The sequence below is a fragment of the Oncorhynchus clarkii genome, chromosome 9 (assembly GCF_045791955.1).
Source record: "Oncorhynchus clarkii lewisi isolate Uvic-CL-2024 chromosome 9, UVic_Ocla_1.0, whole genome shotgun sequence".
Classification (NCBI taxonomy): Eukaryota; Metazoa; Chordata; class Actinopteri; order Salmoniformes; family Salmonidae; genus Oncorhynchus; species Oncorhynchus clarkii.
In genome coordinates this window covers 46,583,667-46,597,729 of record NC_092155.1, presented here as the reverse complement: position 1 = coordinate 46,597,729, position 14,063 = coordinate 46,583,667, and the positions used below count along the sequence as shown (strand labels likewise).

The 14,063-nt window shown below is 46.9% G+C and overlaps 1 protein-coding gene across 3 annotated transcripts in view; it reads right to left on the bottom strand.

Moving 5' to 3' along the window:
- The window catches only part of LOC139416419 (agrin-like), a 275,974-nt gene that overhangs the window by 78,481 nt on the left and 183,430 nt on the right, over nt 1-14,063 (bottom strand). For all 3 annotated transcript variants that reach the window (XM_071165012.1, XM_071165013.1, XM_071165014.1), the window contains 3 exons: nt 7,354-7,578; nt 4,080-4,304; nt 2,800-3,006 (listed from right to left, as the gene is read on the bottom strand). In XM_071165012.1, the coding sequence (XP_071021113.1) occupies nt 2,800-3,006; nt 4,080-4,304; nt 7,354-7,578 (657 nt within the window). The remainder of the gene's footprint in view (nt 1-2,799; nt 3,007-4,079; nt 4,305-7,353; nt 7,579-14,063) is intronic.

The window sequence follows — 14,063 nt, the reverse complement described above, 5'->3', positions numbered from 1 at the left end:
ATGGGGGTGCATGGAGAAGACTCTGCACACAGCAGGAATGCCAGGACAGCAGCTGGATAGGAGGACTATAGAATGGTACAAGACAGCAGGGTCCCTCTCGTCTTCAGTAGTTTGAAGGGTGTGTGTATGTGTGTGGGTGTATGTGTGTGGGTGTGTGTATGTGTGGGTGGGTGGGTGGGCGGGTGTGTGCGTACCTCTGCTTTTGGTCACTCTAAAATGCTGGTGTATTTGGGATGTGCCATTGCAGTGGGCAAGGGAGGCCCAGTTAGCATGCCACAACCACGTTCTTTGTGTAGTGTTGTTGTTAGGAAGAAAGTACAGTGAGAAAACAATGGCTGCCACTGTCACAGTGGTGAAAGAGTGTCGCAGGGTGCACGGCCGTAACTGTAACTTGTGCTCCGCTCGTGCTATTGACCACGTCATGACAAAGAGGCCATCTAAACACACAGACACACACACCGTCACATACAAACAGCTCTGGCACACACAACCAAACAAAATCAAAATTGCACACAAGCTTGCACACACACAGCCAAATATACACACACATGCACACACACCCAAAGCCTCACTCGCGCACGCACACGCACCTGCCAGTGGACCTTATCAGGGCATTGACTCCTTAAAACTAGCGGAAAGGAGACTAGCAGTGCTGGGGTCTCTATCTAATCCACACCCGGCCATTCAGACGCACAGAGCAAGAACGACTTGCGAATTAGGAGAAGAGGAGAAGTAAGAGAGGGTCGGGAGGAGAGATAGAGAGACGAGAAGACGAAGAAACACAGTAATTAAGCATCAAACCGTGTGCAGGTGTCCAAAGGTAGGAACACAGACCCGTCGTCACCCACACTAAACCAACAGCCTCGGTGGGCACCTTGCTCCTCTCCTTTTGATGTTTAATTAAATAGTCGAGCGAGCTGTTTGGCTAAATATGCAAATGTCAATAGAAACACATTAAAAAACACTGTAACTTGCCACCGGCTAAAACCCGCCGAAAAGGACTGTGACAGTTTACTTTGTCGAAAATAATGAAAAACAAAAGAAAAAACACATAAGCACCCGGACATTTCGCTTGTTAATTTATGCGTGGCAAAAAGACGGGGGAAGAGACTAGAAAACAATGCTAATGAGTTGCACCGTGATACTGTGGAGCGATGCTTCTGACGTCACCTAGCGGAGACGAATACAACTTAGTATTCAGATAAGCAACCCGAGTGAGACGAGACAGAGATATCTGTCTAAGAAGAACCAGAGGAACGTTGCTACAGAACGCTTGTGGCTGAGCTTGTCTGTCGAGGACAGCCACTCTTCATCGGGGGTAGGCTATCTATACTCCGCAACGGCCATTGCGTGCGCAGGATTGTACTCCGGCCAAACAGGAACACACCGGAACTCTACAAAATTGACTAATCGTAGTCTTCGATCGATGCTTTGATGTGCTGAATCATATGCGTTACTGCTTGGCGGGAGCAAAAACATGCACCCACGCCGGATGGCCTTGGCTGGGGTATGTTTGCCCACTGCTGTTCTAACTCTAAACGTTTTAGTTTTTGCCTTAGCGCTAAACACCTGATTCCACTAATCAAAGGATTGATGAAGAGTTGATTCGTGGGACCAGGTGTGTAATGCTAGGGCGAAAACAATAACTGGTCCCTTGGACCAGGATTAAGAAACACTGCCTTAGATTATATAAAGTTGAGAGACCTAGTCAGTAGACACTGGGCATGGCATGACAAATGTCAGTGCCCAGGTGGCAAGGGAGGGGTGGCGCATTGGGCAGGGGTTAGGAGTGTCCACATGCAGTCTGCCATGCTGGGGTATAAGGGTACCAATATAGATTTTGGGTTGAGGGATAAGGGGGTTGGGCAATGGGAAAGGGGTTGACACAAGACAAGACAAAACACAGCGCTGGGAAGAAGAGCTCCCAAACCTCACGGACGGATGCTTTCTTCCCCCCGCAAACACAGCAGGGCTGCATGGAGAGTGCACAGAGGAGGAGAGACAAGAGCAGCAGTTTGGAGTGTTGGGAGAGAACCTACTACTCAATTTCAGAGAGATACTGTAGCTAGTTCAAGAGAGGGAGAGAGAGAGAGAGAGAGAGAGAGAGAGAGAGAGAGAGAGAGAGAGAGACAGGGGAGGAAGACAAGACAACCATCCCACCACCCCCATGTTTAGTCCAATTGGAGGAGTCTGACCCCTCCCAACTGTCCACCAGAGGGGTCAAAGGTTGTGCTGCAGCGAGTGCTGTGTCCCGAACAGCGGCAGACGTCACACGGACAAAGACAGACAGACTGAGACGCACTGAAACAGAAAGAATACCTGTTTAAAAAGGAAGCCACACAGACAAAAAAGAGACAGACAGAGACAAAGACAGGCGAGCGACAAAACGTTGTGTGTGTTATGTATAGAGAGAGAGAGAGAGAGAGAGAGAGAGAGAGAGGTAGACCCATTGAAGTGGAAGACTGGCACTACCAGAGGGTAGGAGGACATGAATGAAACATGAAGGCCGTTGTGTTTCATGTGTCACATGTGATGGCGGAGCGTGACGGGGATGAGGTGGATGGGGGTGAAGGGAAAAGTGGTGGTCACGGTAAATTCCTGTCTGTTAGCTTTTTCCCCTCCCATCACAGATTACTGACACGTCAAGAGACAGACAGAGATCCAACACACACACACAGTACTTACACAGGACAGGAGGACGTTTCAAAAACACTGTGGGAGGAGGAGTCAACAAGAGGGAGAGAGAGGGAGAGGACCAAAGGCTACTCCCCCTTTCTCTTCCTACGGGTCCCGACTCACCACACGGGCCTTGCTGCTTGACAGGAATATGGGCCTTGGCCTGGCACTCAGCCCGCCGGCGCTCGCAGTCATTGATGTAGGTATGGCCATCCTTGCCGCACAGCGGCTTGTAGGTGCCATCGCACTGGATGGGCTCGCAGGAGCAGCGCATGCCCAGACGCTCCACCTGGCACACGCCGTTGAACTTGCACTCCTCCCTGCACTCCTCTGCAAAACAGACGAGGGGACATTTTAGTTGTTCTAGTTCTTGTTGAGAATTTGTAATGTTCCTCTGTAATGTGTGCTGCGATGTTGTGATAACGTTGTTTTTTGTTAATCAAATGTGACTTGACATGTGACTGAAAATAAGGCTAACACAGCAAATCAGCCGACAAATCGAGGCAATCGTCTACAAAACGTTCTCTCCGGGAGGTCAAGACCCGTTCAGAGCTTTCAAATGTACTACGTTCCCGATCAGGGGATAAAATTTGTACAGTAATTCAAATTGGAGCCATTCCTCTCTTTCTCGTAAAGCGGTCACGCTACACTGAAACTTAATTACGGCGCTGCCTTATCTGAGTGTCGAACATTAGAGGGATGTATTGTATGTATGTCATGTTACAAGACAAACCCCCGTTCTCGCCTAAACGCAATAAAGAACCTGATTTCATGGATCTGCATTTCAAATGAAATTATTCTCTCCATATCAAAACCTTGAAAAACAAAAACGTCATTACCACACCCATCCATTTTACCTCAGTAAAAGGCAGATAGAGAATGGGTTACTTTTAACTCGATCCAGACTAACTCATACACAGTGCTAACGTTTCTCCTGAGACATTCAAGTCCCCAATGTAGTCGCGTACTAGCGGCCTATATCTCTACTCAAGCTTGACCACAAAATATAAGGGCAGAAGGAGAGTCTGTAATAGAGTGTATCACACCATGAGCCTCTTTCTTTAACTCTATGGGGAGTCTCAGATGTGTGAAGATGAGGTGAGAGGGGAAAAGCTACAGATGCAGTGGAGGTGGTGGCCTATTGAAGCCCCTTTCACGCAACAGGAACATTTGTCATCTGCAGTAAACCTGGCACTACAGACTTGGTGTGGCCTAAGACCTCTGTTTTAATAGCCCCTTTGCCAACCGTCTGGTATCACGCATGTAACAACAGAGCCCTAACAGAACATGGTTAGTTATCTATCCGTCAAGGCAGTGGGGTGTGTGTGTGTGTGTGTGTGTGTGTGTGTGTGTGTGTGTGTGTGTGTGTGTGTGTGTGTGTGTGTGTGAATGTGCCAACTCACCTTGTTTCTTGCAGCGGCCCGGGTGGATCTTCTTGAGTTCAATGCCCTTCTGCATGCCCGTCCGCTTCATATGGCACTCACTCTCGTACGTCTGCCCATCGCTGGCACACAGTGGCTCATTGACGGCAGGGCAGGACTCCGGGCGGGGGATATTCAGGGGCTGGTGGGTGCGCGGTTCTACCCGGCATGCAACGTTCAGGTTGTTCTCGAGGCCTTTACATGGGTCTATGGACAGGGGAGAGAGATCGGGGGAGATAGAAAGAAAGAGAGAGAAAGAAAGAGAGAGAAAGAGAATGAGAGAGAAAGAGGTTAGTTGGTAGGACACGGTTATCCATCACCGGGGATATGCCAAACCCCTTGGTTAACATAGAGATTCTGGGATCATCAGAAGGTGGGGGGAAATTAGCTATATTCTGGTAATCCGACCAATTGAACATATGCGGTGGTACTTATGATGTATATGATGTCAGTTCGGTTGTCATCTGGGACATTCTCATCAATGATAGGATTACATAAACTCTACAGTGGAAAGTCTGCACATTGTAGTTATCGGAGTCACGTGGAATTGTTGTTCAATTTAAATGTTTGAATATGAAATTATTGGTGAAGAGATTAAATGTAATTTTAGCTTCCAAATGAGAGATTTGGGTTTTCATAAGGTTAGAGCTCTGCTCAATCAGTGGCCCGCCCCTGTGAAGAAACATGGGTTATAAAACTTTTCAGACACACCCTTCTCGCTCCACTATATAAAGCCTTGACGAAAATGTAACCTGCTGTTCCAAGTACGTGAGGTCTGCAGCCTCTGCGTTAAAAGGACTAACATGTCAACTACAGAACTAAGCCAACCTCAGCGTGAGCTTTGGTTGATAATGGTATGAACTTTGAACTCTTATTCACTACAGAAGTGATACCTCCTAGCCGTTGAGTTAGCAACAGCAGCTTCAAACGCAGACAGAGTATCCCATCTACCACACAACGACGTTACTACAACGTATCCAATTGACCACCAGAAACATTCTTCAAAGGACAAAGGACTCGGTTGGGAAACACGGCCTTCCATCTACCACCAACCTATCGAAGCGCAGCTCAGAGTAAATATTTATTGCATTTTCCTTTTCCAAATGGGCGGTAATTTAATCTCTCAGTCTTCCCGCTCTTTCACTCAAACCCAGACCCTTTTCTTTTGTGTAACCAGCTGTCATATCTGTTCCGCCCGCTAGGGACGTTTTCCTTTATGACGTAATTTCTAATCAATGTATAATTCATTGTGCATCAAGAGTTTATTCGTTTATTACAGCTCTATAAATATTATTTTGTGGTGCCCTTACTCTCTAGTTAATTACATTTACATGATTAGCTCAATCAGGTAATATTAATTACGGAGAAAGGATTTTATAGAATAGCATGTCATATCACTTAATCCGACATAGCCAAAGACACGACACCTGCTATCAACACAGGTTGCCCTGGAGAGGCTGAGTGGAAAGCTGGGAAGGCCATGGATCTGAGAGGACGACAGGCTCCAAATAGATGGAGAAAGTTTATTTTTGATTGGGCCTCGTTGCACTCCTCTCTGGGGGAAGTCAGGCTGACGGCTGACGCTGGTGGCCATATCAGCTGTAATCATAAAGGAACTGGGGAGAAGCTTATTGAAATAGGAGCCGCTAGCTGCTGCAGCTTCGTCCCATCTCATTCCACTTCTCTTCTTCAGAGCGAGGGGACACAGAAGATTTATGTACTGCTGCGTTGCATTAAAATACTGCCAGGCTGCGAGCGAGTCATTTGAAACACCAGCGAGGAGGATGAGACCAAATGTGTAGAGAAGAAAGGGTCAGGGAGAGGAAGGGAGGAAAAAGAAGGGAGAAATGGTTTCCAAGGCCTTGGCTCGGAAAACAAATGGCGACAACAGGAACACATAGAAGGGAAGCTTGGCTTTGACGGCCTGGGCTGGGCAGGCGAGACAACAACAGGGCCAATTGCCAGCAACGCCATTGCCAAGGTCAGGGATTGTGTATATTAGCACAATGGAATCGCTCACACAGGAGGATTTAAAACGTGGGACTGCAACCAATTGAGGGGTTTTATCGTATTCCAAAAAGTGCCCGAAGCCAGTAACGCAATGATACCACACAAGCCCAGCCATTATCCCCCTTGCAAAAAAACACTACCTCCCATTAAGACACCAAAACGGCTTCCAGGAGTCCTGCCCTCCGCAGTCGAGCCCCCCTGATGAGGTATCAGACATACAGACAGTAAAGGCTCTGGTTAGCCTAGCCCCAGCTGTATATTTTATTTACCAGCTAAGATGACTGAGAACATATTCTCTTTTACAGCAATGACCTGGGGAAGAGTTACAGGGGGAGGAGAGGGGATGAGTGAGCCAATTGGAAGCTGGGGATGATTAGGTGACCTGATGGTATGAGAGCCAGATTGGGAACTTAGTCAGGACACCAGGGTAAACACCCCTACTCTTATGATAAGAGCCATGGGATCTATGGTGACCACAGAGAGTCAGGACACCCGTTTTAACGGCAACCTATGCAAGGCAATGTCCCCTTCACTGCCCTGCGGCATTGGGATCTCCTTAGACCAGAGGGAAGTGTGCCCCCTAATGGACCTCCAACACCACTTCCAGCACTTCCTCTGGTCTCCCATCCAGGGACCGACCAGGACCGATCCTGCTTAGCTTCAGAGGCGAGCCAGTTGAGACAGCAAAGGCTTGGTCAGAATCACTCAGGAAGATTCAGGGTCCGCCGGGCCAGCTCTCCTGAGAACCCAGCCTCCCCCCAGGGGTATGGCGACATGGAGCCCGGTCTTACCGGGTTAGATATATTACAGCCATCCTCTCGGGGCCTGGGCATTCATCTCCCTTCCCTTTTGTAGCCTCTCAGTCTCCCGTCACTTTTGGGAAGCTATTTTGTCTGGCTCTTTCCCTTTCCCCCTTACCTCATAATCAAAAGTTCTCAGGAGAAAACGCAGACAAAACAACCGCCTTGAACTGGCCAGCTCTAAAAAACAATTGGCTTTGTTTGTCAACAGTGAATAATCCACACCACAGGAAGAGATTGCATGAAGAAAAAACTGCACAGAATGAGAAAACCAGTAACACGATGTCAGAGAGAAAGAAGACAGTGAAACCCCAGAGCGAGAGAGAGGAAAGAAAGAAAGAAAGAAAGAAAGAAAGAAAGAAAGAAAGAAAGAAAGAAAGAAAGAAAGAAAGAAAAAAAGAGAGCGAAAGAGAAAGGGTAGAGGAAAAGTATATGAGGGGACTCACTGCAGGATCCCTGGCGCTGAAGGCGGATGTTCTTCTTGGTATGGCAGGCCTGCTTGTGGAGCTCACACTCGTTGCGGTAGTCCTGGCCATCGCTGCCACACATCACCTGCTCGGGCTTGCCTTCGCAGCTCAGCGGGCACATGCACTTGGCCGACAGGCCGTCCGATGACTGGATGCAGGTGCTGCCGTAACTGCAGATCACCTCGCTGCATGGATCCTTCAGGGCTACAGGGAGGGAGAAGACAGAGGTATTTTAGGGTTTGTGTGTGTATTGCAGGATTGTGTATGGGTTTAACAGGAACACTTGACTTTACTGTCACGACTAGCCTACATCATGTGAAACCTGATGAAGGTCAATTATTGACTGAAACGTTGGTTGAAGATCCAACTGATCCAACTGGTGCATTAAAGAAGGCCAGGAAGCTAGAGTTTCTACCATAAGTAAAACAACAATGAAAGCAAATTCCAAAGCAGTTTAAGTACAAAATTGCCACATGCCACCTTTTTACATCAGAGTGTCAACCTATTCGAGTGCAAATGGAAAAAGTGCCGTGGATGTGTAACTCTAGACTGAAGAACTACTTGACAGCCCTGACTAAGGATTCACGGGCGGTCACAGCTGGCTGGCTGTACAAACAAGTTGCATTAATTTTCTGAAGGGCCAATAGAAGGATGCTTTGCATTCACAATACAATCTCAATTGCTATGCTTCAGCATGCTCTTCTACTGGCAGCTGAGTGGACCCCCTGAATATTTACCTTTCTGAAAAATAGAGAGACATTTTCCCTCTAGAGAACTTTGTTTCCAACCCCTTATTAAACAGCCCTGCCACTCCGGAGAGGCTTATTCTGTCCATATGAGTGGGTGGAACTTCTAATTTAGCGTCTGAGACAGATATTTTGGTATCTCATAATCTCGACGATGGAGCGCCATGAGATTACAATCAGTGTTTTTTTTTTCACTCCCCCAATACATATTTATAGCGGGCATTATAACAAACACTCCCAGAGCGCGAGACCCCGGAGGAGCGGGGTTCCTCCGACAAGCTCTGAGTCTCTCATTTCCTATGCACCGCCACATTTGGAATAATGTTTATCTGTGTCCAAAATCCACCTTTTGTTACGGCGCTTTGTCTATGAATTTCATTTCAGGACGGGTGCTACGGTATATTAATCCAACAATCCTTCCAGCATACTCTTTGTTTTATCTCCCCTATCCCCAAAATAGAAAGTCTTATTCCTGTATTTCAGACCATGTTTGTCTCAGAAGACTGCTCCATTTCTTTAGTTTGATCTTAGGGGTACATAACTAGGTAGGTAGCATGCGCGTCGCCTTAATGAGAGTCTAGGATCGAGCTACCCAGACTCCTTGCTCCAGCCAAACGCTACGCCACGCCCACGGACGTCTCGGTACCTCCCAGATCCTTCACCGAATCCGAACACATTTGGGACACAAGTGGGACACAAGTGGGTAAAGCAGCGTTTTGAAAATTCGCCATGGGCTTTTATACTCCAATTGGTTAGAGACGATCCAATCACTGATGACTTTGTTTTATACTACGCCCCTAGTGCCCCTCCTCACACAAAATACTTCAATGATGGCAGTCTCAGACTAACGTATGTAGTGAACAACAAAGCAGCAGTAGAATTTAGTGTGAGTCGTCAGGCTAGGAGAGGCTGGCGAAGAGAAGTATCAAAGCAACACACGCATCTCTCGCACATCTTGACACAAGATCGCTAAGGAATGTGTCTTTGTTTCAGTTTGATTTCAATGCAATACTGCAAATGGAGCTGGACAACTGGTGACAGTGAATATGAAGCAAAAGATGAGCAAAGGTCTTCTACTGTAGATGCAGGCCCAGAACACTGCACCATTACACTCCCGCATAAAATCCATCTCGGTATTGCTCTCACCTCAGAAAGACTAGCCAAATTATTATGAGCTAAAAACATGGGTCATGAAATGACTAACGATTTGACTAACAAAAAGAAGATGTGGGGCGGCAGGGTAGCCTAGTGGTTAGAGTGTTGGACTAGTAATCGGAAGGTTGCAAGTTCAAACCCACGAGCTGACAAGGTACAAATCTGTCGTTCTGCCCCTGAAGAGGCAGTTACCCACTGTTCCTAGGTCATCATTGAAAATAAGAATTTGTTCTTAACTGACTTGCCTAGTTAAATAAAGGTAAACAAATAAAATGTACAGCAAACCAAAAAGGTCAGTAACAATATATGCTGTTTTTATCCACAGCGACTAACCGCCATGCGAGCATCCGTTTTATGTATGTGTGGCCCTGGGAATCGCCATGCTCTATCAATGAGGGAAGACTTTATTTAGTATTTCATGTATGGATTATCAATACAAATTCAACTGAGGCATTGACACACGTCTGTGTCTGAAACGGATACTCAGCCATTTGAAATCCTTCAACCATGAAAGCAATCGACACCACTACCAACTGTAGTGAAGGAATTATGCCAACATCGGTTTGTTTCCCCTTCGTCCATATTCAATATATCCTCACAGAACCCACAGAACCACACTGTCTTTGATGTACCATTGTTTGTTAGGTGACACCATGGAGGATGAAAACACAGTAGGAGGACATGGTTTGCCTAGCAATTGTCACCCGGGTTTATGGGCCACCGTGAAATAATACGTGTTAAGCCACCGCCTTCAGCCTGCAGCCAACGGCTCGTCCTTGCCACTTCCCAGAGTGCCGCTGTTTTCTTTGTGACAGTCAACAGAATTCTCCTCGTTGCTTCTCGGACCCATTCAATAATAATAATAGTCTGAGGGTTTTTCTCCTTCGCCGTAGCAGGCACCTTGACAGGCACGGACGGAAGAGCAAGGAAGAACAGAGGGGGTCGCGTTGATTTCAATGCTAACGGATCCGTCCTGTTTCGGAGCGTCGCCACTGCACCCACTGCGGCGACGTTAGCACAGATAAGCTTTCCTCTCAGACTCAGACAAGGAGGCAAATTGCCTGGGTGAATGTGACCGGTGTAACAAGCAGAACGTGTCAGAAAACAACTTCAGGGACCTCCTGCCTGCATTTTCCGCATTATTATCATTTGAAAGGCCGGAGAAGTAGGAAGATGAAAAGTCACCGAGCTACCTTCTAAATTAGAATGCTCCTCACTGCCAATTAGCTTGTCTCCCTGAGCCACAAGGCGGTACTGAAGTGGTAGACACCAGCAAGGTTAGGCTTGGGATAATAACAAGAGGAATACAGGTAGTAAAGGAAAAGACTAACACAATGCTGAAACATTCCCTTTAGTTGAAGAAGAAGACATGGTAGTAGGTAGTGGGGAGCAGGAGGAGAACACAACCCTGAACTACAAGAACCCGAACAGAGAATATATAGTACAAAACAGGCAGAGAGGAGAGGATGGCCAACAAAGAGAGGAGGGTGGGAGTTATCTCCCAGGCAGGGAGGCAGGGAGTCTTTGCGGGACTTTCTGTGTGTGTCTGCCTTTCTTCTCCCTGTGATACAGTGTTTTGAACTGGATTTAATAATGCTTCATTAGGATTGGGGAGCTGTCAGCCAGCGCAGTGTGGTGGTGACGGCTCTGCTTGGCGGCACGCGGCCCAGAGGCGTGTGGCGGAACAGGTTTCCCTGTCGTGGTGGTGGTGATAGTTGTTGAAGGGGGAAGGAGAGGGGGATTGGGCAGAATCTTCTAATGTATTATCCTTTAACATATATATATATATATATAACGTGTCCGTATAACCCCTAGCAGGAGAGGAGCTAGACAAAGAGAGAGAGAAAGATAAGAGAGCGAGATAGAGAGAGCAAGCGATGGAGACAGACAGAGGGAGGTAGAGACAATGGAGAACCCCCCCCCCTCAGCACATCCACTCGGCCACACTACCACAGACACACGCAGCAGACCAACCACAAAGCATCGCCCCTCGCCACCACGTCCTCCCTGTACCGCTGCAATCCGCCCAATAGCTGGGAGATGATTTGCCCGTTTGATGTAGTTCTTCAAAGAGCTTATTTGACTGCAGCTGTCTCTCTCTTTTACATGCTTTAGTGTTACCCTTGAGTCTGGAAAATCGGCCACAAAAACCTCACTATACAAAGGGACTCCTGGTTGTGCTCAAAGGCCGGGGGTTCGGGCATTCTTCTTCTGCCTGTTGACAGAAGAGCCTCCACGCTTGTATGGATATTTGTGTGGCGGGCGGGGGGGTACGGGTTGGGACGCTCCTTAAAGAATGATAGGCATATTATTTCTTCCCTAGAGTGACATGGGAAGGCCAGACAGGATTAAAACGTCTGGATTTGTCTTCATGTGAGGATGTTCTGAGGTTCACCATTGGTATCTGTAACACTCCACCCACCACTGCGACCTGTATGCTCTCGTTGGCTGGCCCTCGCTACATATTCGTCGCCAGACCCACTGGCTACAGGGCATCTATACAGCTTTGCTCGGTAAAGCTCCGCCTTACTACAGCTCACTGGTCACAATAACAACTCCCACCCGTAGCACACGCTCCAGCAGGTATATCTCACTGGTCAACCCAAAGCCAACACCACCTTTGGCTGCCTTTCCTTCCAGTTCTCTGCTGCCAATGACTGGAAAGAATTGCAAAAATCGCTGAAGTTGGAGACTTATATCTCCCTCACTAACTTTAAGCATCAGCTATCTGAGCAGCTTACCGATCGCTGCAGCTGTACACAGCCCATCTGTAAATAGCCCATCCAATCTACCTACCTCACCCCCATATTGTTTTTATTTACTTCTTTGCTCTTTTGCACACCAGTATTTCTACTTGCACATCATCATCATCATCTGCACATCTATCACTTAATTTGCTAAATTGTAATTACTTCGCTACTTTGTCCTATTTATTGCCTTACCTCATCACGCCATTTGCACACACTGTATATAGACTTTCTCTATTGTGCTTCTGACAGTACATTTGTTTATTCCATGTGTAACTCTGTGTTGTTGTTTGTGTCGCACTGCGTTGCTTTATCTTGGCCAGGTCGCAGTTGTAAATGAGAACTTGTTCTCAACTGGCCTACCTGGTTAAATAATGGCGAACTAAAATTAAAAATTAAAAATATGTCCTCTTCTAGAGAGTAGATAGGCTAACTGCTAACTGGTAATTGCGCGGCATTGAAGCTCCATTGTATCATAATTTAGCATTAGCCATATTTAACTGAGATGATGATTCAAAACAATGGGCAGTAATGTGTGCTGGAGCGTTCAATGCTCTGAACTGGCATATGGTATTAAGTGGTTTTAATGAGTAACAGTGAATAATATGCTACAAGCTTTTGAACATTTTTAAATGTTAAAGTTGAATAATTCTCGGTCCCTGACTCACACATACACATTCACGCATGTTTTTTGCATGCAGATACACAGATACACACCCTAAAAGTCATGTACACACAAACACACACACACACACACACACACACACACACACACACGCGCAGCAGATAAACCTCTTAAATCTACACTCACTTCAGCCCCGTAATATAGTGCCTGTTCAACATGACAAGAACTCTAGCAGCCGTAGTTTTTATAAGCCACTTCATTTTGTGAGCCGACAGAGGAGGGGAACAAGGAGATAGCGGTGAATACATCCATAAACCCAGTGTGGCAAAAAAAAATGATCAGGTAAACAGGAAGCCCGAGTTCCTATAATGGCGGGCCTAATAAATGCAAATAAGTGTTGATATCTGTCTCCATCTCTCTCCATTATGGCCTGGTTATTGCTTGAACTGTAAACAGAGGAGGGGACAGACACGGCATACTAAGGGGATTGCGAGGACTTTGTGCATTATGAGACATCAAGCTTCCAGTGCTATTACAGGTTGGGGACAAGGGGGTTTTAGAAGGCGAGGGAGATGGATCAGGAGCGTTTTGGTCTCCGTCTCGCCTCAAGACTACTGCATGCAGGGAGCTGGGAGTGTGGCTATCTCACAGACAGTATTAACCTGACAGAGACAGGGGGGAGGAGGAGGAGGAGGTGTGGGGGAGGGAGGCAGGGGGGGAGATTACTGTGAGGAGGACGGGGGCGGGGAGGGGGGGTTGCTAGAAAGAGGGGAGGAGGATGAAATACAGAGAGAGGGAGGAACAATTGAGAGAGAGTCAGGAGTGAGGAAAGTATTAAGGACAAAGAGAGAGAGTCACAAAGAGGTGGATGGGGATAATGCTTCCACATCTCACCAGCAGGAAGAGGGGAAAGAAATACATAGATAGAAAGAGGTGAGGACAGATTACCATCGTTACCCTACTGGCGTCCATTATCCTATCAATCAACCCTAACCCATACGCATGGCATAGAAGAAGATTATGACTACCACCTTATAATGATGGGCCTTTTACTGATTCCCGCTTTGTCTCGACGCCCACACACACTCCCAGACAAGCCCGTTCACACCAAAACCGTGCCACAAACAAATAGTATTGTTTACACTATTGTCACTATTGTGACTATTGTCGTTTCCTCCCTGATATAAATGTACCAATGACTCCCATTGTATACTTCTGTATCCAATGTTATTTTTCATATTGCATAAAAATAACAACAACAATCCAACCTCAATAGATTATTCAGGGGAGCAGAATGCATAAATACATAAGTAAAACATGTGTAAAACGAAGCTTCTGTCTGTCATTAGGAGTGTGTGTGTGTGTGTGTGTATATGTGTGTGTGTGTGTGTGTGTGGCTGTCTGCATGTGTGTGTG